General features: G+C 35.6%; 1 protein-coding gene across 2 annotated transcripts; it reads right to left on the bottom strand.

The window, feature by feature from the left end:
• Positions 1 to 2,021: 2,021 nt before the first annotated feature.
• Positions 2,022 to 23,393, bottom strand: Fbxl3 (F-box and leucine rich repeat protein 3). 2 transcript variants are annotated; one of them, XM_076871974.2, is made up of 5 exons: positions 23,049 to 23,393; positions 17,939 to 18,287; positions 14,481 to 14,603; positions 10,892 to 11,063; positions 2,022 to 4,576 (listed from the first exon to the last, which is right to left on the bottom strand). In XM_076871974.2, the coding sequence occupies exons 2-5, from the start codon at positions 18,284 to 18,286 to the stop codon at positions 3,933 to 3,935; spliced, it is 1,287 nt and encodes a 428-aa protein (XP_076728089.1). In that variant the 5' UTR covers position 18,287; positions 23,049 to 23,393; the 3' UTR covers positions 2,022 to 3,932. The 2 variants fall into 2 exon arrangements, with proteins under 2 accessions (XP_076728089.1, XP_076728088.1); XM_076871973.2 differs by having other exon boundaries at positions 23,231 to 23,393.
• Positions 23,394 to 24,686: the final 1,293 nt, after the last annotated feature.

Genomic DNA, 24,686 nt, shown 5'->3' with positions numbered 1-24,686 from the left:
TGCTAATTGTCTTAAGAATATGTACAAGAAAACTGGATCTTTACATTATCACCATCTACTGGCTAACTCGGGCAACACCAATTTCTACAAATCCTAAAATTGCTGTAAGAAGTTATTTTGGATTTCTAGAACTGCACTGAAGGGACAAGCAAAGAGTCTTATACCAAGTTATATAATCACAGAGCTTGGCTCCACAGCAGAAACAAACAAGGACTTCTATACATGGACCTTGACTTTTAAAGCAAGATTCCAACAGTAGTGTTTAAAAAGCATTCAAGATATTTCGTTATTCCTAATATTAATCAATGAAGAAATTCTGTGAAAGTACTATAATAGATTCAGGTGGTGATAGCACAGAAAGCATTCATGTAACTATTTCCAAAAAATTCATCAAATCTGTCATGTAAATTATATAAGAAATAGAACTTTTAAGTAGAGATCATTTAAGAACATGCTTTCAAATAGCAGCTGGGAACAAGCCTGGGCACAATTTGCTGTTAATTTTGCTGCCCTTTGAGCTGCTATACAATTTTAACTTCTATTCTGTTAATTTGTTAACAAATGTACAAAATTTCCTCCAAGAGAAATGTCTTATTGAGATGTGAATATAAAAGCTATAGAATAAATGTATCCTCACTTATTAATCTGGCTTATATGTAAGTTTATTCATAAAGTTCCATCTAAATACAGTTTCAGGGGAAACAGTTCAGAGGTGAAAATAACTACTGTAAACCCTCAATTAATATTAGGTTCTTAAAAATCAGAAAAAAATAAAATCACATCTTAAGGAAGTTTTATCGTTTTTAATACTCTGATAAAACGATGAATTATCAGGGAGTAGTTCCTTTAAGATGACTTTATTTTTAAAATAAATTATTGGGAACTTATACTTGGGCTCGGGTCGTGGTTCAGCGGTAGAGTGCTTGCCTAGCATATGCGAGGCCTGGGTTTGACCCTCAGCACCACATAAAAATAAACAAAGGTATTGTGTCCAATTGCAACTAAAAATAAAGGCATTGTGTTGTATCCATCTACACCTAAAAAAATAATATTTAAAAAAGAAGATATTTATTGAGCTGATATTCTAAGGAATATCCCTTAGTTCACCTTTGCAGGGAATGGCTTTGTGACTTCTTTAAAGGAAAGCTGGGTGTCAGCAAGCACGTTAGATTTTCCCCGACTGCTCAGTAACATCTAAATTTGCCCCACATATTACCCAGGATCTACCACAGGTACAAAAATGCTTTCTTAGAATGGAAATTATTTCATCTTCAATCATGCCTATTGGTTTGATAATGTTTAAAACAGCCCAGAATACCAGAGAAAATCGAGTTTTTTCTAAAGCCCATTTAAGACAGGAGATAAAAAGAATTTCTATAGTTTAAAAATTATTCTGATTTATGTAAAGATATTTCTCTCTAAAAAGTCTAGCAAGATTCAAGGACACTTTAAGACTGAGAATTCTATTTATAAGATGGTTTTGTAAGTTCTTATTCTAAATGAAGAAAGGCCTATATTTTTAATTAACCTTTTTTTTTGTACAAATGTAAAAAAAATAGATTTACATTTCATGGTAAATTTCACAGGCAGGAGAGCTTATTTCAAGAATATATTCCATGTGCCTAACATTGTAAATTCAAAAAAGACAGTCTACCGTAAAGTGTTTAATGTTAAATATCTATCAAATACAGATTTGAAACTAAAACATAAATTTGTAATTTTTTTGAGGTGCTGGGGACTGAATTCAGGGTCTTACATATGCTGGGCAAGCACTTTACAATTGAGCCACAGTCCAAGCTTAACCAGTTTTAAAATCAAATAGGTACATGTTTTTGAGTGGTTTGAAAAAAAAATTCTTAAGGTTTCTGTTTCAAAAAATATATTTATTTTTGGTTGTGGATGAACCTTTTATTTATTTATTTTTATGTGGTGCTGAGAATCGAACTCAGTGCCTTACACATGCTAGGCAAGTGCTCTACCACTAAGCCACAACCCCAGCCCCTGAAAAATTTTTTTAATAATACAACAACATTAGTAACTATCTTTATTCTCAAATTGATAAAAGCATTTTACATATTTTACAATATAAACAAATTAAGTGCTATGCATTTTGCTTATAAAGTGACAAAGTATTTCAAGCATTATACAATTCAATTTGTACAAAAAGTAAATTTTCAAATAAAGCTTTGGTTAGCAGAACTAATCATGTAGTGTCAAATCCATTTTCCAAGTTAAAAAAAAAAAAATCCACGAGGCACAAGTATTTCTTGTACAATCAAAGCTTTTTACTATTTGGTAAGGTAGAGGGGGAAATACTACAATAATTGCTTTTAACTTCAAGTCCAGGTGAGTCTTTTTTATTCTCATTTATATGTGACCAAAAGGCAAATATCACTTTTGAAAAGCATAAGTTATATAGAAAATAATTTTTATTTCATTTTTAGGAAGGTCATCTATTTAAAGATTGTTAGGCTTCCATTAATTGTCAAAATACTTTCTAAAAGTCACACTACTGAAAAGAGCCATTTCAAACATTAATGTAGTATTTCATTAGGGGTAAATCGCTTCTAATTTCTCTTAGGAAGGGAGTATCTACTATACTATAGTACCCAGAATCAAAATGTATATTGTATCTAAAACAACTAAATACTAAATATAGCCCCAAATTTTGTATTTATACAGAGTCTATAATGCATGGAATTAACTTTATTCATATTAAAGTAATATAAAATGCTAACTTAAATAATATAAAATATTAGTTTAACCAAATTAACAATCACAAAACTGTATTTTTCTATTAAAATTTTCCAGTTCACTGAGCACTGTTTACTCAAATATAAGGTAATGAACTTAAATATATCCTTTTTCATATTTTCTATTTATGCTTAACTATACACTAGTGCTCCTTTAAAAAAAATTCTAGTTATATTAACAATATAATTCCAAAATGGAAAGATAGGCCATCACTAAAATTCACTGGAGACTAATATCCTTTCTTGGAAACAATTTACAAAATATTTTAAAGTCTACCTTTAATTATTTCAACTTGGCTTTTTAAAAGTAGATAAGCTTTTCATTTCAATTATAGTAAAATACTTCAAAACTAGTTTAAGCAAACAGGCAAAACCAAGGAGAACTGGTAAAGCATTCCTTATTTTACATACAATGCCTCAAGTGCCACAAACATAGTAACATATCACAAGAGAACTTTATATGGTTTAGCTGATTACTGAGAAAACCTAGATTTATACAAAGCTAAATACTGTCTATCTTTTATAATCCACTTATTTCCTTTCAGTTTGATCTTGGCTCTGTGTATTATCCTTCTATAATAACCACTGTGTGACATTTATCAGTTTTCTAAGAGTTCCAATTACTTATACATCTTTTTTTAAAGAGCTTTGAAACATATGAGAACATTCAACCAATCTTTTTCATTAGATATGGATAATATCCTACATTTTCCTCACAAAATGCTCACTTTCCTGAGCTATATTAAACACCTTATAACAGGTGTATGTATAACTGAAGACCCTAAAATGTCAAGTTTACATTTTTTTAAAAAATGCATAGAGAACATTTCAGAAAACCTATTAGTACTTGCTTCTTGGATATTATAATACATAGGTTTTGTTTCCTTCAGACTATGAAGTTTAATCTTTACAAATGGTTATTACTTTCTAATCTGAAATCAGGTTTTTTTTTTTTTTTTTTCACTTAAATGAGATTTGATTGCTAACAGGCTAAAGAAACACATGGATTTTTCTGACCAAAACTGATTTATAGATCTTCTAGTAAACAATTCTCATTAAAGATATCAAATTTCTGTGCCACAAAATAGAATTATATCAGAACTACAGCAAATAAACTTTATTATAATACAGTTGCTTGAAGTTAAGGTGCTTTTCATTATGCCCTATATTATGCAGTCCTTACCAAGTAGGCATCATATCTGGAAACCACACCCTACCAAGATGCTTGGATACTTCCCAATGAATCTGCTCCAAACTATACTTTTGGTCAGGAATTAATACTTCTTCCATAATGGATAACTGAGACAGGCGGCCACCACACATCTTCACAAACTCAACAAAGGCACTACATGAGACTTCACATTCCCCTAGTCCAATAGCTGACAAATTTTTGCAACGTTCTGCAATGCGAATTAACTCTTCATCAAGTGGCCGTAATCCATTAGCGCACACTACTAGTTCAACTAGTCTAGGGCATGTCATTCCCACACGGCCAAGCACATCTTTGCTTACTGATCTCCCAAAGTAAAGATGAGTGGCAGGTATCTCATAACGAAAAAATGGGTCAAATTCTTCTTCATATAAAAAAAAATACATCACTAAGTTCACTTTGGGTGAATGTTTGATGAAAGCATCCCAGCTGCTCTTCTGAATAGTATGAAAATGTGTTTGTCCAGGATTCTCACTGACTACATCAATGCGCAAATGTTCTAATCGCACATGTTTTTCAGAAGACAGAGCAAGTAACAACTCATCACTTAGTAAGTGGTAATTCAGGGCCAATTCTCGTAAGCCATGACATTGATCAGCCACACAAAGGATACCTTGGAAGGAAAAAAAGGTAATTATTTGCCAATATTTGTACAAGTTCATCTGTTCAAAAATTTAATCAAATACACTACACAACCCACAAAATTTTGTCTCGTTTCCCTTACCACAAAACTATAGTTTAAAAAATCAGTTGGATTATTAGAAAGTCAGTCAAATTTAAAAGCTAGGATTAATTTTATCTATAAGAACTTCTAAGTCATAATGAGGCTCAAGTGTCACCTCAGCAAAATTTTAATATTTTAAAAATACAGTTGCATTATCTTATTAATGCATGTATACTGCCTTATTTTTTTAAAAAACCATTAAACTTACAGGTTGAGAAAAATTACATAGTCACTGCAATAGAGGCCAAAGGACATGTTTTTTTGAAACTTAAAACCTAATCCTAACAAAGAAACAGGATAAGATATAACCATATAAAACATTTATGTAATCGAATAAAATATTTGCAAAGAAAAATTTCATCAAATGATCAACGATTTGTGAATAGTAATAAGCTTATCAAGTTTCTAAGGAAAAATATTGTTATCCTTAGTCAAAGATAATCAGATAACCTCCCAGTTCAAATGAATGGAAATCTAGATTAGTTATGACTTTTGAAGTTCTAACACCCAGAAAGTAGTTCCTTAAGTAGTTCCCTAGACTCAGGGCACAATGATTCGCTCAAAACTATTACCCTAGCAACAGGTAACTTTACCAAAGGTATCAATATTTGATACCCAAACTTGCTTAGTATAATAATTCTGTCCCCAAATGTCACATGATAACCCACTCAATCCATTTCTTATGCTTAGACAACAGGGATAAGAATAACCAAACATATCATACTTTCATCTATTATTTATTTTACAAATATGTAGTAAATAAGTTATTTCACAAGCACTATAAAAGAAATTAGAAACCTAGATACTATTTCTATTTTGGTATTGTGGCAACTAACTAAAGATAGCAAAGCTGGAGTACAAACACAGGCTAAGTTACTCTAAAAGTTCATGCATTTAACTATTGCTTAGAAAGTAAAAAGACAGAGGCCATCAATAAGTCAAAACTTAATACAAGTGGAAGAAGATAAGTTAAATAGAATCAGAAGAGATAAACTCAATCACTAGTATCAAAATTACCAGAAGAGGGAGTAGTGGACCTTGGCAGTTCATTATTTTTACTATTCAGCCACTGCCAATTTCTTTTCCATAAGGCATATGTACTTTGAAATGTACCCTGATCCCCAAGGTAACCTGAGCTCATTTCTGTTCTTTGCAATACCAAAAAGGCTTGATATCAAGGGAAAACAAGCATATGGAAAATAAGAAAGATCCAAATAAGATAAACTTTTGAGATACCATCTAATAACTACTAAAACAATTGTAGCAGCATAATTCTAAACATGGTCCCCAAGATTCCACATCCTAATCCTCAGCATCTGTGAATGTGACATCATATTTATAAGTATGCTATATGGCACAGTTGGCCTTATAAAATAGAGATTATCTAGATAGATCTAATATAATCATAGGAGCCCTTTCAAAAGCAGTTTGCTCTGGCTTGTTGCAGAAAAGGAAATCAGAGAGATTCAAAGCAAAAGGGGAATTAATTAAATATGTTATTACTGGCTTTAGTATATGCAGGCAGCTCCTAAAAGCAAAGACAGACCCCAAGCAGCCTCCTGTGACTGGCCAGAAAAGAAATGTCTTACAACCTCAAAGAAATGAGTTCAGACAATTTGAGTGTGAAAGTAAATTTTTCCCTAGCACCTCCAGATTAAGAGCCCGCCTTGCCCAACACTTTGATTTCAGCCTTTTAAGACCCTAAGTAAAGAAGCCACCAGAACCCTGCATACTATTTTGCCTTACAGTATGGAGCTAATAAGTGTGTGTCGGGAGAAGCTGCTCTTTTTGTAGTTTGCTATGCAGTAATAGAAAACCATAATAAGTTAAAAATGTTGAAATATTTAACATAGCAGAGACAAGGATAAAATAAAACTGGTGAGTTAATACAGCTCAATATAAAAAGAAAAATAACCTCATTAATAAAGGATTAATAAGCAAAGGATCTGAATAGATATTTCTCCACAAATGGCTGATAAGCACAAGAAAAAATACTCAACATCAAGTGTCAGCAAGAAAATGCATATCAAAACCACAATGAAAGACAACTTCACACCAACTAGCTAGGATGGCTATAATTTAAAAACAAACAAAAAAGTGTGAGGATGTGAGAGAGTAATGTGAGTTGGTGTAAAATTGTGCAATTGCTTTGAAAAACAACCTGTTAAGTTCCTCAGTGGGTAAAAAGAGTAACTATATGATCCAGTAATACCAATACAAGGTGCATACACAAGTGAAATTAAACAATATGTACACAAAAAATGAGACATGAAATTTCACAGCAGCATTATTCAGTACAGTCAAAAGGTGGAAACAGTTGGGTGTGGTGGTGCATTCCTACAATCCCAGCAGCTCGGGAGATTAAGGTAGGAGGATCTCAAGTCAAGGCCAGCCTCAGCAATTTAGTGAGGCCCTGAGTAACTTAGTGAGATCCTGCCTCAAAAAAATAAAAAGGGCTGGCATGTGGCTTAGTGATTAAGGGTTCAATTCCCAGCACATCCTCCCCTCAAAAAAAAAAAAAAAAAAAAAAAAAAAAATAAGGTGGAAAACAACCCAAGTATCCACCTACAGATAGGTAAATGTGGTGGTATGATGTGGTTTACCCATACAAAGGAATATAAGAATAGTACACAGAAATAAAAAGAAACAGAAGTTCCAATTCAAGATACATCATAAATGAACCTTTGAAATGTTAAGTGATAAAAAGATCACATATAGCCATGATGCTATTTATATGAAACATTCAGAAAATGTTTATCTACAGAGATAAAATAAATTAGTGCTTGCCCAGGACTACTGAGTGGGATCAAGGTTTTAGGGAATGAAAGCTAAGGGATATGTGGTTTCTTTTCGGAATAATGAAAATATTCTAAAATCTACAGTGGAGATAATGGGTACACTACTCATCAATATACTCTGAATCAGTAAACGGTACACTTTAGTTGAAACTGTATAGTAGGTAAATAAGGTTTCAATAAAACTGTCAGGCCAGGTATTATTAAGTAGTATTAATTCATACAACTCATTTGGGGGGGGGGGACACAGCAAGAAGCATCAAAACAAAACAAAACTAGAACTTTTGACCTGGGACTGTTTCTTAAAAATTTTTCTTAAGGAAGAAATTCATAGAAGCAAACTGCTATGTGCCAACATAGTTAATTGTTTTTTAAATTACAGCAGAAAAGTAGAAACAAGTATCCAACCTTCAAAGAACTACAAAACAAATGTTGGCTTACCAACCATGTAGAATACTAAGTGACTAAAATGTTCATTAGCTCAGCTGATAATTAAGTATTTTATCGTCAAGCACTGGTGCTAGGATAGCAGAGCTACCAAAGGAACAAGTTATACTTACCTAATAGGAATAGTGAATAATTAAACAAGGATGTACTGTGAAGCTCATAACAAGGGAATCAGAGAAGATTTCCCAGAACAACACAGTAAGACTGAAAATATCAGAATGAAGGCTATGAAAATGGAGACTAGAGAAAGAAAGAAAATCATATTTCATCTGTGAATACCCAGACATGGAAGAGAGTATAAGCTTTCTAAGAACTAAAGGAGCTCAAAACATACTATGCAAGTAAAAGAATATCAAAGGATGAATACCAATAAAGTAAGGGCCAAATCATACCAAACTTGAAAGCCTAGGTAAAGAATTCAGACTTTTACCTAAAACAAGTTTTGAAGAAAAGTGGAAGGAAAAAAAATCAAATGTACATTTTTAATAGTTAACTCTGCCTGTAGAATAGAAATCAGACTATATAATGGCAATGCTACAAATTAGGAAGTCAATTAAGAGGATACTACTGCAAAGATTCTGGTGGTCTAGACTACAGCTGCTAGAATGGAGATGGAGAAAGGTAGGATTCAAAGGCATATTTTAGTGATGGAGTCTTGTTACCAGATCTTGGTAACTAACGGATAGAAAGTATAGGTAGGAGGGATCAAATGTGTGCTCCTGACAACTAGATGGATATTACAATTTATAGAGATAGCAAAAAGAGCAGAGGAAGAGATCTGAAAAGGAAGAGAAAAGGAATTCTTTAGTTTGAAGTACCAATGAGACATTCTAAAGCACTGGGCCATTTTTTTAACACATAACTCCAGAAGTTCACATAAGTTCCAGAGAAACACATAAGTTCCAGAGAAACTGAAAATATAAATTATTAACATAGAACATAACTGAACCTACAGAAAATAATAATATTGCCCAAAATTTACAGAGTACAACAAAAAAAAAAAATCCAGTACAGAATACAATGAAACAGCAAAATTCAAGAAATGAAAGAAAAACCATCAAAGGAAACTGTAGACACAATTAGAAAACAGGAAAATCTGCAGTATGATATGAAAGAAACAAGACACTAGTGTCAAATTAGTGTCTAGAGGTAACAAATAATTGTAACAACTGTATGAAAATGGAAAAAAGTTTCATACAGTGTTCAGTAAAAAGTAGAAGAGAAAACAGACCATAACTTCAACTTAGAGAAAAACTATCCAAATAAGCCAAGTAGAGACAGAATCTACACAAATACATTAAATTTTAAGTTACCTTCTGTGGTTATATTTGTGAATTAAAAAGCATTACAGATGGTCTTTCTCTTCCCTTCCTTATGGAAAAATTAGTCCAAAATACTATCTAAACTAATATGTATAACTAATGAAAATAAATGAACATGGAAAATAGCAGGATAAAGAGAATAATGAACTTACAGTTTTTCAGAGAAAATAGAGACGCAAAACCTCTCAAGTAAGTGTGGGCAAATGCTACTATGATTAAAGAGCTATGGAAGAAGACAAAAGTAGGGGATCTAAAACAGAGAGAAGAAGGGGATTAAAACAGGTAACACTTGAGCTGAATTTTGAAGACTGCACTCGAGTTGGCTAGGTTAAGACGCTAAAAAAAAAATAATAATAATTAAAAAGTATTCCACATGTTACAGTGTGTGGACTGAGCACAAACAAAGATAAAGAACTGTAGTTCCACAGGGTTCAAATAAAACCCACCTGTAAGTGAGTAGCAAAAAAGATTAAATAGTTGAAGGTGAAAATACCAAGGACCTTGTATATTATGAAGCTATAAAATAGGGACCTTACTCTCATAGTAGACTATCATAATCAAGATCACAGAGTACCAAAAAAAAAAAAAAAAAAATCACACAGGGGGGAGATAAAAAAGATCACACAGGAAGTAAATGTTAAACCTATCCTTCTTCTTTTTTTTTTTGGTAGAACTGGGGATTGAACCCAGGGCCTTGTGCATGCAAGGCAAGTACTCTACCAACAGAGCTATATCCAGTCCTAAATCTGTTAAGCCTATTCTCAACTTCTATTTTATGATATTTTCAATGATAAATCAGAAGTAGCAGAGACAACTAGGAAAATACAATAGTACATCTAGCCATCCCATCACCAAAACCCCACTTGTGGAAAATTTGGGAAAATAATCTCCAGCCAAGAGGGAATCATCTCCTTGGGAGAATATGGAGCTTTAGTTATGGTAACAAAATAAAAGAAGTCTGCAATATAACACAGCTAAAGATCCAGAGGGATGGATGTCAATAGTGGGGAAGGTTCAGCATGAAGCAACAGAGTAATATGAAAATCACATTTGTACTTTTCAACACAAAGCCATCTAGAATTTAAATAATCTCAAACTGAACAATGTAGTAATGCTTAGGAAATTTTATCTAAGAGAAATTAGAGCTCTTATAACACTATTCACATATCTGATGGGTTCTTGGCTCTGAAATGGAACTTGGAAAAAGCATAAGGCAACCACTTAAGTACAACTCTTCTTCCTCTACATAGTGAAAACAGCAGCAATTATGTGGCTGTTCTGACTCAAATTCTACCCTATTAGCTCAACTACAACTAGAGAAAATTCTATTTTATCTCCAGAAATACCTCAGTCAGATCTCATGTTGTTCTGTCTTCTTTTCTTTGTAAAATTTATTTATATTCTAGCATATGCTATACACAAACTACCAAATAAACTGAAGTCCATGTAGAGGCTACTAACACTATAGAATTTATGCTACTGTATTATGACACTAAAAATATCCTTATGCAGAACAAACAGTCCTACCCAACTACAAGTGGGTTAATAGAACTACCAAACTATTAAATATAGTTTTCTTCAATTTGATGAACAAATCAATACATTTAACTAAAGTATACATGGCAAGAAATACAACATACCGGCTGGAGAGACATGAGGACAGCTGCTCATCTTTAGTAGCTTGAGCGTATCACTATTGTTGGCCACTAGTACTTTGAGGGATGGATCATCTACTGGGGTATCATCTATCTTAAGTGAGGACAGGGATTTGGAGTTTACAAACACAACTGTCAGCGCAGAGATAAAGTGAGACTGAAAAGCAAAAAAAGATTAAAACACTGTTTTAATTTTTAGAAAAGACAACTTAAGGATTTCTCTATAACATCAGCTATGATTCATCTCAATACTAATGATATATTTCAAAACTGTTCAAGGGTTAACACTTTTATACTGTTATTGGAAGTATGATAAAAAGATGTGACTACCATCTTTGAGCAGAGCCATTTTACCTGTGAAAGATAAATTAATTCCAAGCCTCAGGATGTAAATCATGGTAAGTAAAAACAGGAATTCTGGAAACAAGAATAAGGATACTTCTTGCAAGGCATGGTGGTGCATGCCTGCAATCCAAACAACTCAGGAGGTTGAGACAGGAGGATTTCAAGCTCAAGACCCTCAGCAACTTAGCAAAAACTTGTCTCAAAATAAATGACAATAGTAACAAATAAAAACAACAAAAACCTGGGGATATAGACCAGTGGAAGAGTGTTCCTGGATTCAATCCCCAAAACCAGCAGCAGCAATAACAACAACAACAAAAGAATACTTCTCAGACACTTTACTATATCTGGAAACCCTACTTTAGTTCCACTAAATTTAATAGTAATGTCCATTAAAATAGCAATAATTATTGGGACAATCATTAAAAATTAGTAACAAGTTCAAATCTTGACTCATTTGGAATATGGAAGCTTAAAATTTAATTCTAAAACAACAAAAATCATACTGAAATTTGATTTCAAATTTAAGACACCCTCAAACATGTTAAATTATCTAAAACATTTTCAAGTCTCTTACTGAATTTCAATATATTTTATACACAAATATGCTAATAAGTATATTTTCATTTATCCTATGCATGTAAATAACTGTTGGATACAGAATCTGACCAAAAGGAACAACTGTAAAAAACAGAAATCAGAACATGAAAGTATGTAAGTTTAAATAATAGCTGAGATAAGCTATAAATCAATGGACAAAGAATTTGGGAGAGTAAAGAAAGAAAGGCTATTACACACTCTGACAAAATTCACTTCATAACCAATTTTACTCTTCACCTAGCTTTATAAATTCTGTTCAGAAGTGATAAAGGATGAAGGCAGGCTAACAGAAAAAAATTACAACCAAATACTACTTTGCTGGTCACAATCTATAACTTACTTTTTCCCTACTATACTGCTAGAATTTTGATTTAAGTAACTTAAGTGTTAACATCTTTCTCCCAATATTTTATATCAAACTCATCTGTATCTTGTGCAATAACATTTGTTCATCAGTATGCTCATGACTGCAACACTGACCCCTTTCATCATTGCCCTGATCTAGCTATGGACAAATATATTTCTTCAATATTCTTTTCAGTTCTCTTAGGAATTCCAATATAGAGCAATACATATTTCAATTGTTTTTCTATAAAAGCCATATAAGGAAAAGAAGAAAATATAAACATCCTTAGGCCTATTTAACAAGAAAGAACTAGTTCTAGCTACATCAGTAGTTCTCAGATTAGAGGTTGGGGACATAGTTCAGTGGTAGAGCACTTGCCTGGCATGTATGTGGCCCTGGGCTCAATCCCCCAGTACCACACACATACACAAAAACCAGTTCTCAATTTTGTACTAAAATTTGCCCAGTGAAAACCCCAAGTATTAAGAAAAAAACTTCAATATGCCTTATGGTACTGTGTGTGTGTGTGTGTGTGTGTGTGTGTGAGAGAGAGAGAGAGAGAGAGAGAGAGAGAGAGAGAGAGAGACAGAGAGACAGAGAGAGAGAGAGAGAGAGAGAGAGAAATAACACGAATAGTATGTGTGTTTGTTTTCAACTATGGCAGGTATATAGAAAAACCAATTCAGAACACTTCCATTTTCCATGTTAAATGAAGAGGGTGGTTCTATATCATGTAACTCAGTGTTAGAGCAGTGGTCCTCGAACTATCTTTTTTTATCCCTAGTACTGGAGATTGAACTAGAGGCACTTATCATTGAGCTATATCCCCAGCCCTTATTTTCTGAGGCGAGAGCCTGGTTAAGTTGCCCTGATTAGCCTTGAACTTGTAATCCTCATGCCTCAGCTTCAAGAGAAGGGATCACAAGTATGCACACTGCATTTGGCTTCCTTGAACCATCTTAATAAGAGTCATGAGGACTATTTACAGAAAGGAGACTTAGCATCACTGCAAATTTAGAATAGGGATAGAAATCCAAAACTTAATCATAATTAAGTCTGAGAAACAGTGATTTAACTCATGTACTTAGGATCTTATAATGTTAAAATAAAGAAATTTTCCCCCTTTCCCTTATTTAACCAATGAGGAAAACATTTTCTCTCCAAATGTACAGACTTAATGAAAATTTAAAAAAAAATAATCAAAGGACTGGGTATACAACTCAATGGTAGAACACTTGCCTAGCATGCATGAGACCCTGGGTTCAATCCCCAGTGCCACCAAAAAAAGAAAAAAAAAATTAATTAAAATTTTAATATAAACTGGTGATATATCTGGTAATGCTATTCTCTTGGAACAATCAACTAGGTTATAATATGCATTCAATTTAGTAATATTATTTCCTGAATCATTCTGGTAAATTTAATTACTAAGTGTTTTGAAGAGTGTCTAGATTTTGGTTTTTTTGATTTTGGTTTGTGGTATACTTTAAAAAGAAAACTTTCAAATTACTTTTGGATACCAACCTACTGAACATTACCTGACATAACTTAGGGGACTTTAGCAGTTAGCCTTCTAAAAATGCATGTTTCTTATTTTTCTATTTTAAGACAATGGTTGTGGAGAAAGACTATCTCTAATTATATACAGGGCCATATTAGAGCATATAAGTAAATATAAACATTTAACTCTTCAAAAACAATGTTTTCTTTCAATAAAGTCTGTAAATTAATCCAAGCTGTACTGATTCTCACTTTGCTCAAGGAACAAATCCTTTTTTTATATTTATTTTTTAGTTTTAGGGAGACACAATATCTTTATTTTATTTTTTTGTGGTGCTGAGGATGGAACCCAGTGCCTCACGTGTGTTAAGCAAGCACTCTACCACTTGAGCCACAACCCTGCCCAAGAGCAAATCTTAACAGAACATTTGCCAGAAGTGTTTATAAAGGTAGGCTATACTGGCTCCCAAGACTGTCACTCTTAACTTTTGATCTCATCGATATGCTCTGACCACCCAAAAAGGAATATCTATGTTTCCCTTTACTTTGACATGCTTGTTTCTCAGTTTTACTTTCTTTCAAGCACTTCCTAGAGAATTTTCTGTAAATGCATTTACTCTTTAATTACAAAGGATTTTTAAAATAGTATTTCTTAAAATTCTAAATAGTAACTGTTTTTGCATTATATATATCTTTTCTTATTCTCTCACTGTCAATTTAAGAAATGGTAAGGCTTTCACTGGACTTCTCAATAACAGCTAATAAAATAAAACCAGCAGATACCTTTGGTAAATCCATAAAGCTTGGCCGAGCAGTTGAAATAAGTCCAAGTGTCTTTAAAGAGCAATTAACAAGTTGCGACAATATATCACAAGCTGCTTCAGCTGATTCTTTGCTGCTGTCCACCTTAGGGGGGAAAAAAAACCTTTAACCCATGCATATATTTACATTTCTTTCTGTTTATCTTCATTTTACAAAAGCAAGAAAGTTATTGGTTATTGCACTATAGTCGTCTATCTTCCCCTACAACTTCAGCCTTTTGAGTCCCCCTAAGAAATTTATAGTTGCATTTGTCAAGAGAGTTTTTTACATAAGATACCTATTTAGTTGATACCTAAAGTGATTTATTCCAAACTTGATAAACTGATGAAACAAATCAATTTATAGTCTTTGAAAAATAATTATATATTTGGTAGAACATCACACAATGGATATAAACAGTGTCCATAATAAATATTTCAAGGCACCAGAAACAAATGAATATCTATTAAGAATGTTCAAATGAACCATAACTCATGAATCGTCAGCAATATTCTTAATGAAAAGATGAATATAAAGTAGAATAAGGGTGTTCAAAAACTAAACAAGCGTGAAAATCTGAATCAAAATAAAAGGTAGTTACTCTCATTTATTCTTTTGCCTAGATATTTCCTGTAAGAATAGTACAGTAAAACAAAAAAACCCAACAAAGGATGTTTTAAAAAGTTAGCTATAGTTGTTCCCTGGGCTAAAAAAGCATCTTAAAAACAGAACAGTTAAAAGTAACACTATTACTTTAATTTCCAGATTCAGACACATTACCATAAAAATGTTCTTAGAAGATGGTGTAAAACCCATGTACTATTTGCATTGTAATCTCAGAGCCATTTATAAGATTATCCTTTGGTTAAGTTTCTTTACACCAGTTCACAAAATGCGATCCCTGGATCAGCAGTATCAACATCAACATAAGAAACTATTAAGACATGCAAATTCTCATACCCAACCCAGACCATATGAATAAAAAACTCTAGGGGTGGGACCCAGCAATCTTTCTCATCATAAGCCCTCTATGTGATTCTGTTGCATATGAAGTTTAGAACCATTGTTCTAGACTATTAACTCTAAACCTCTTTGTCTGAAATATCAAGAGCCAAGAATCCTGTGATGTGCCTTTTCTCTAAAGTGTAAACAAAGAACTATTTCCTCAAGAAAATAAACAGCCCCTAATAAAAAGGTTAAACTTAGAGAATAAATGGTTTTATGAGAGTTATACAAGGTGGATATACCTGAATTGTGTAAAAGAGCTATGAAAGAATAAAGCTAACCCAGCCAATCTACTGTATAGAATTTATCTTTAAGATCAGATGAGTGTTTATACTCTTCTTTTTATAGCATTTGCCATTAGAACATTCCTGGGCAACTCAAAGATGACTAAAATCAAAGGAAAGGCTTTTCAAGTCTCTTCTCCAAGCAAAGGGGGATGAACTGTTCCTGGATTTTTGTTTGATTCCCCCACCAATCCCATGCCCTTGTTGCTAAAATTAATTCAAATATAATTGGATGTTACCTGGCAGTCTTAATTTTAGCAATTATATTTGAATCTCAGGTAAGCAAGTTTTTTAAAAAATATTAAGGCTGCCTCAAAGTTTGTATGGGATGTATCCATAGAAAAATTGCTCATCAAATGGAAAGCAGTATGGAGACTCCTTGGAAAACTGGGAACGAAAACACCATTTGACCTAGGTATCCCACTCCATGGTCTATACCTAAAGGACTTAAAAACGGCATACTAAGGGACACAGCAACATCAATGTTTATAACAGCATAATTCACAATAGCTAAACTGTGGAACCAACCTAGATACCCTTCAGTAGATGAATGGTTAAATAAAATGCACGCGCGCGCGCGCGCACACACACACACACACACATACACACAAATATATTCAGCATTAAAAGAGAATAAAATCATGGAGAATATAATGCTAAGTGAAGTAAGCCAATCCCAAAAAAACAATTGCTGAATGTTTTCTCTGATTTAAGGATGCTGATTCATAATGGGGTTGTGGATGGGGGACATGGGAGGATTAGATAAACTCTAGATGGGGCAAAGGGGAGGCAGGGACAGGGAGGGGCAGGAAGGGGACATGGTGGTAGGAAAGACTGTGGAATGAGATGGTCATCATTACCCCCAAGTACATGTATGAAGACACAAATGATGTGATTCTACTTTGTGTATAACCAGAGATATGAAAAATTGTGCTCTATATATATAATATGAATTGTAATGCATTCTGCTGTCATATATAACAAACTAAAATAATAAATTAAAAAAACATGAAAAAGAATTGTTTGACTATTTGATATGTATCCCCCCCGCCTTTTTTTTTTTTGCTACTTGAATCCTACCTCTAGTGACCTAAGTGCTTTTGAGCATTTTTCCAGAAAAACCACAATCTAATCAACCATTCCCATAACCAAGGCTCTCCTAGCTCCTTAGACACAAATGAGAGAATAAACAGGTAAGTAATCCAAGAGGAAATGACTTTCTTGGAGGGAAGATCAGCCTTTATTTAGTTAAGGTAAGAAGCTTCTAGGTTAAGAACCATTGCTTTATCTAGGATTAACTGGGTACCTTTAGCAACTGGTACATATATAGGTAAATCAGGGATTCGTGTGTTGTCCCTTTTCAACAACAATTATAAAAAATATTTGTTTGCTACAAAAAACAAAATTTATTATTTAGTTAAGGATTCGGTAAGCAGGTCCACATATTTCATTATTATTCTCCAAAACACAACACAACAAACCTCTATATTCACACACACACAAAGCACTGTGATTTCTGAAAAGTATTCTGGACACCTCAAACGTTACCCCACTACATTATCACATCATGGCAGGGTTTCTGATATATCCCTTCCAGCAAAGAAAATAAGCAAACAATTTCCTATGGCATTTTTCCAAGTAACATTCTTTATTTTTAAAATATATTTATATAAACCTTTTAAATAAAGGTCTCTATGTCATCTTTAGGTTTGAAGATCTCATCAAAAATTCATCAAAATTAGCAATACTCAGTTCCTGTTTGAAAGAAATAGCAATTAAGTTCTACTTAATCATAATCTCCTGATTTTTATTATTTATTTTATATTCCTTTTTCCTCAAATTTGTTTGTGATAACTCAGTTACAGCTTTAGTCAATGACTTATGCTTGTTCAGGAGCTGCTTTCACTCTCAGTAAGAAATTATTAATAATTCTAATGGAGTAATTAAGCTTCATCAAATGTCATAAGTATTTATAATAGCTTCTAAAGTAATACAGTAACTTTGTATCTTTAAGTACGTTCCCTTAAAAGGCAAATATTTTAAAGACATAAGCTGATGTTCTAAACTAGTACTCAAAGCCACTAAAAATGATTTCATTTATTTATTTATTTTAAATGCTTCATTTTTTAAAAGAAAGATTTAAAGTATTACCTTGAAGCTGACATATTGTAAATGGTTTGAATGTCTTTTGATAATCTGTTTGATCAGCTCTGGATGTGTAGCTTTCAAATAAGATGTAGCTGGCTGATTCAATTCAAATTCGAAACATCTCCACAAGTCAGGCATGTGAAACACCTGATTCCAGTTGCGGCAAACTTGTGAAGCATGAGCCCGGTCAAGAAGAGGCAAATACTTAAATACTTGGAGAATAATGTCTTGAAGGAGATTACCCCAGTCACAAGTCTGAGAATGCTCATTTGTAGTCCTCAGTTTCTTTGATTTCTCTGTGGAACCTTCTTCAGATGAATTATGGTCACTATCTCTTCTTCCTCGCTTCATCCTATTTAGAAAAATGCATCATTTTTTTCTCATTCCACTTAAACTTTTGAATAAAAATAACCCCCAAATTCATTTTTTCTGTCACCAAATATGTAATTTGAATGAAATATGAACAAAGAAACTGGATCAGCAATTCAGGAAGAATATCAAACTATAATGAAAAAATATCAGAAGAGAAAAACAACTACAGTTTTATAAATTCTGTACATTTCTGGCAGATGTTTTTAAGCATTTATACCATAATACAAATGATTTTGAAACTAAACCAAGAATTTACATCTCAAAAGTTGTAGTCAACTAACTAAATTGAATATAAAAGGGAATCTACAATGAAACTTTCTAAAAGTTTTTTATCAAAAAAAAAAATCTAAGATATTGGCTATATTGACTTCTTAAGTCCAAGGCAGACCAGGGTCTTCAAACCTCCAGAGAGGATGTGAATTAAGTAGCCAAGAGATCTTCCACAATGAACAGTCCATGATATATGCTACTGCTAGACTTTGTGACTTCTGTTAAACATAAGAAAACTCAGGCTGGGAATGTGGTCCAGAGACAGATCACTTGCTTTGAAAGCATCAGGCCTTGAGTTTCATCCTCAGCACTGCAAAAAAAGAAAGCAAACTCACCCCTACCACACAATGTTTCGTCTGGAATGTGGTTTCTTCTTTCAGCATATCACTTACTACTATAGTTTCCCATGTTGTAGTTCTGAATGACACATATGTGTTTATTTTATGTTTTTTTTTGGGGGGGGGGTGTTATTTTTGGTACTGAGGATTGAATCACCATTTAGTTACATCTCCAGTTCTTTTTAATTTGAGGGTCTAAGTTGCTGAGGCTGGCCTTGTTCTTGCAATTCTCCTACCTCAGCCTCCTGAGTCACTGGGATTATAGGCACCCAACACCAGGCAACTGGCTAGACTATGTATTCTTAATACCTTCATTCTATTTGTTTCTTTGACAGACTTTCCATAACTAATAATAATGTTGTTAAAGAGAATGGGCTCTGGAATCAAGTTCCCTCATTTAAATCCTGGCTCCATCTCTCATTGGCTATGTGGCTTCGAATAAACTTCAGACTATACTGTGCTTCAATTTATAAAACAGGTGTTAAGATAAAAAGTCCTTGTGAGGAATGAAGTATTATGCTTTGGAAAAAAGAGAGGAGACTGTGGAACTCTGGTTTGGAAAAGAAGTTCAGAATTAGAAACATTAAAGCATACCATACAATAGAAACAGGTTATCGATCAGAAGACAAAGAATGATCCTATTTTTGTTTTAAAATGGTGTGGGGGTGGTGTGGGATTGAACCCAGGAGTACTTTACCACTGAGCTACATCCCCAACCTTTTAGGTTGCAGAGACTGGCCTTGAACTTGGAATCTTCCTGTTTCAGACTTCCCAGCTGCTGGGATTACAGTCATATGCCACCAGACTTGGCCCGCCAAATTATATGATGACTAAAAATGGGTAATGAAATTATAGGCAACTGTTTTTATTTTGACAATATGCTGTTTCTTTCTACATTTTACATATTGCTTTTAACCTCAATATGTTACCTTATAATCAATTTTTTTTTTTTAAGTCTTATTAGTTCGAAAGTATAGCAGGCTTTAAACTAAATGGGATAAATGAAGACCATTCATTGGTACTCCTAGTTTACAGCCTGGAATACTTTCCGTTTGTTTCTAGAGAGCAGTGCTGACAGGGTAATAGTTGGGCTCCAACTTATTCCCGGCAATTCAGCATAGAAGAATTTCTGATCTTGTGTCTGATTAAGGATATGAATATGCATGCCTAAATTAAATATATCCCTGCACATTCTTCCAGTAACAAGCTAGCAAAATTTGTGAAAGAGAACTGAGGGCTGGAAAGTAGAAACAGAATGGCAGAGGCCACTGGCAATGAAAATTAGTCCAAGAGGCTTATATATATATGCTCAATAAACTCCCTATTCCTCATTGTTCTTACTCTAACTATGTGAATAAGGTAAGTAAATGATGGATATCCTATCAAGCAGGGGAGAGGAAGGAAGAAAACTGAATGACAGAGATGAAAAGCAAGAAAGTATTTATGGAGGACTGAAACATGTTTGAATCTTAGATTTTTTTTTTTTGTTGTTGTTGTTAAGTGTGTAAAGAGGAGAGGTAGAATAATATACAGTGTAATCTTTAGTTTAAAAAAAAAAACCTGGGCTGGGGATGTGGCTCAAGCAGTAGCACGCTCGCCTGGCATGCGTGGGGCCCGGGTTCGATCCTCAGCACCACATACAAAGATGCTGTGTCCGCCGAAAACTAAAAAAAATAAATATTAAAATTCTCTCTCTCTTAAAAAAAAAAAAAAAAAAAACCTTCCTAATAAAAATGTCCCACTAGAGGTTGAGATAACATTGTTATTATGACCCATTTTTCTGCTTTAATTTACCCTGAAGACTTTATTTTTGGAATATACAATTTGGGTCGACGAGCAAAGAGTTTGCTTCCAAGGGCTTATAATTTCTCTTCTAACTGCCTAAAATTACTCAAAATATTGAGACAAAGATTCAAAAGAGAATGAAGGCGTCTTCCTAGTTTCTATATCTCATTCCTGAAGGCAATCACCTATTCCTGGAAAAATCTTCTAAAACCAAAATTACTCAACTTAAAAACAGAATGGTTCATTTTACTTTAAAGTATATGGATACACAAACAAAAATAAAAGGGCAATTGTATTCAAACAATTCTGAATAATACCTTTTGGTCCTAACAATAGAACCTATCTTTTGTCTAATACTGTCCTGTTTTAAATAAAGTCTATTTCCATACCTTCCAAGTTGAGCTGGGAGAAAGCTGACAAATTCTTTAAAATGTATACAACACTAAGGTATAGTATCTCTTGATCTAAATATAAAGATTATGTGACCACCAAAGTATATTTTAGGCACTTACTAGTAGATTATAAATAGCTGAAAAAAGTCTGTAAACTGTCATATGCATGAAAATAACAGTAAGTGCACACCTAATAAAAACTTTAAAAAAATTTTTTAGTTGTAGATGGACACAATAACTTTATTTTGTTTTTATTTATTTTTATGTGGTGTTGAGGATCAAATCCAGTGCCTCCCACACATGAGGCAAGCACTCTACCTCTGAGCCACAACCCCAGCCCCTAATAAAAATTTTTAATGTTTCCAAATTGGTCTCACTTACTCATGTAAAAATTTCCAATGCTTTCAGAAGTATTTAATTAAATTTACTTACATAAGAAACTGCTGTATAGAAAGCTAAACAATGCAGAACATACTCTATAGTCTACAAATAATTTATATCAATGAATTTTATATAAACTTTCAGTCAAGGTGAAACACACCTCTTACATTTGAATAGGAATAAATGTCAAAGACATTTTCTAGAGCACCAAAACCACACCTTTTGAGGCAAATTTACTTCTCTGCAGGGTTTCAAGACCCCACAGGATGGGTCTCTGGTCAAGAGAGCTTTTAGTGATATTATTACCAAGTTCCCAAAAGCAATGAAGTTAAGACTAGCTGAGCAGCACAGGGAGTTAGTGAGCTACCAGCATTTCCAGAAACTCAAAGGAGTCAATTTGCTCATCAGTTAAAGAACAGAATATGTCCCTTCATTGAACACAATCCCCTGCCACTCCCTATTGGGAATCAAACCCAGGGCTACGCATTTGCTAGGCAAGATTCCATCACTGAGCTAGGTCCCCAGACCTTTTTTTCTTTTTTTTCCCCCTTTTTAAAAATTTGAGACAGGGTTCAGTCTGGCCTGGAAGTTGCAATACTCCTGCCTCAACTTCCCCAGTAGCTGGGATTAAAGGTGCGTGCCTCAGTGCCAGGCTCTGAATGTACACTCGGTGTGCAGTAAATACAAGCCCATTTGTATTTAGCTCAAAAAGTCCTGTTTTGGTATTACACTCTTTTATGTCCTTTTTATATTCTACTTCGACTAATGTGAAAATTAATATGCGTTCTTTGAAATGCAAAAATAAAACAATGAAAAAGAAGCTCTCAAAATGGTGGCAAAAATGTCTAGTACACACAACCCAGAGTGTATGGCATTTTCATAAACAACTCAGGGATAACAGAATCTACAGTTTTCCTAAGGAGGAAAAAATAATTAAATTACCTGGGTCATTTGGACACCATTAACAACAACAACTAAAATCTTTCTCACCTCTCCCCATTACTGACTGGACGGCTTCCTGATCCCTGCCTGCAACTCCACCTAACCTCCGCTTCCGCTGAGAGCCAGCGCGAAGCAGCTCCACATAAGTTGACCAAGTTTTCCACTAGGATACGCGGCGGAGGAGTCCCCTCCTCCCTGCGTCACCTCCACGGATTGGCTTTCTGTGACATCTCAGGCGCCCTACCCAGGGCAGTTTGTTTTGAAATCTTAGTGCCTCTGACTTCTCAAGCTACCTGCACGGGCGCGGCCCACGCCGGGCAGAGCTCCGCCGAGGCAGAGCTCAGCTGTGTCAGTCACCAGCCTCCGCCAAAACTAATAACACCGCCCGGCTAGGCTGCACACGGCCGACGCGCACGCACCACGCCTTGTTGACATGTTTTGAAGCAAGCACCGTGGGGAGACGCCCCCAAACAGGCTCCAATATCTGCGTGTTGCGCCTCGCTTCCCACCCGCGCTCGCAAGGCGCGGCCCGCACGCAGCCCAGAGCCCGCGCCCCCGGGCCGGCCCACAGTCGAACGGCGGACCCTCCCCAGACCATCTCGCGGGGCCCCGGCCCTGCCCCTCCGCCGTTACCTGCTGCCGGGGGCGGCTTCCCCCACACACCACCCCGGGCTCCGGGGACGGCGGCGGCTGGTCCCGCGGCTCTCACATGAAGCCCCCCGGGGCCCCCGCTTCGCGCTCCCGCCGCCACGGCCCCCCGCGCTCCGCCCGCATCCGAGGCGCTGGTCCCGCGGCGGGCGCCAACGCGGCTCCACCTTTGCGGCTCTGGCTGTCCAGAGAGAAGGTCTCTTTCTCAGTCCCACGCTGTCTTCCGCGTCCTTGCCCCGGGACTCCCCGTCGCCGGCCAGAGAAGCTCTCAGCGAACTGCGGCCAACGCGTAGGTCCCCAGCGCCTCGGCCCTGAGTCCAAAATGGCGCCCGGGACTCACGGCCGCGCGCTTTCCTCGGCGCGTCTCCGTCCGAGGGGGCGGGCGCGCGTCCGAGGCCGGCTCGTCCGCAGCGGGGCCGGCCGGGGCCTGGTGGCGAGGGAGCGCGCCCAGCGGAGCGCGCGCTGCGGCGGGTCTGCGCTCTGGTGACAGGAGAGACCTCTGTCTTCCCGCCCGAGACGTGATTCCCGCTGGAAGGGAAATTTTTGTTTTGGAGCGGAATGTGGGCGGGCTAGAGCTAATTAGATGCCGAGGAGATTATCTGCGGCTGAAACTGGAAAGTTTAGAGAGGTGGAACAGAAACAGGAAAGGAGGGAGTGTCTCTGGAGCCTGCTGTAATCCAGCAGCGAGTTACAACCCGCAGATCATGGTAGGTGCTGACCTGCGCACACCTCCGTGAGGCAGGCGCAGCCTTCGGTGACCACGCCTGCTTTGCTCTTGGTGACCTGTGGGGTTAAATGCACGCTCTGAAAATACTGTTTACACACATACACATAAATGGTGCTTGAAAGACTGCAAGGAAATACCCCAGCATGGTGATAGTGACTTGGATTTTAGATGGTTTTTGTTTTTCGAATATTTCTATTCCTCTTTTTTCCAATGTGACTTTTTTCCCCCTTTCTTTTTCTCTTCTTTCCTTTTCCTTTTTCTTTCTCTTTCTTTTCTTCAGGAATTGAACCCAGGGGTGCTTAACCACTAAGCCACATCTCTACCACCTGCCCCCCTCCCATCCCACCACCACCTTCACCACCTTTTTTTTTTTTTTTTTTTTTGAGACCCGGTCTCACCAAGTTACTTAGGGCCTCACTAAAATGTTGAGGCTGCTTTGAATTTGTGATCCTGCTGCCTTAGCCTCCTGAGCCTTTGAGATTACAGGCATGCACCACCACACCTGGCTGCAAAAGATTTTTATCATCAGTTATTCTTAAAAACCATGCTTGCTTTATGAAGTAAAGAGACTCCTGAAAATTTTCAAAAACAATGAGAGAGTGTAAATAGATGACTAACTATAAGAATTAGGAGCCTTTTGTAAATCAAGACATTTTTGTAACTGCTACCTAATTGACTTGTTTTAAAAGTTTAGATTTGGGGGTATTGAGGTTTTCAAAATTAGAAATGCCCTTAGGTGCAGAATCTTAGTTTGAATTACACACCATTTCTCCATCCCTCTCAAAAATAAAAAAGAAAAAGGAGTTTTCCATCCAAAGATGCCTTTGAATCCTTGTGGGGAAAGACTGGAAGGCAGTGATTCTGAGGATCCCTCCATTTTCCCCCTTCTCCCAAGA

Source organism: Callospermophilus lateralis, chromosome 12 (assembly GCF_048772815.1).
Source record: "Callospermophilus lateralis isolate mCalLat2 chromosome 12, mCalLat2.hap1, whole genome shotgun sequence".
NCBI classification, from domain to species: Eukaryota; Metazoa; Chordata; class Mammalia; order Rodentia; family Sciuridae; genus Callospermophilus; species Callospermophilus lateralis.
This window is presented reverse-complemented; position numbering and strand designations above follow the sequence as displayed.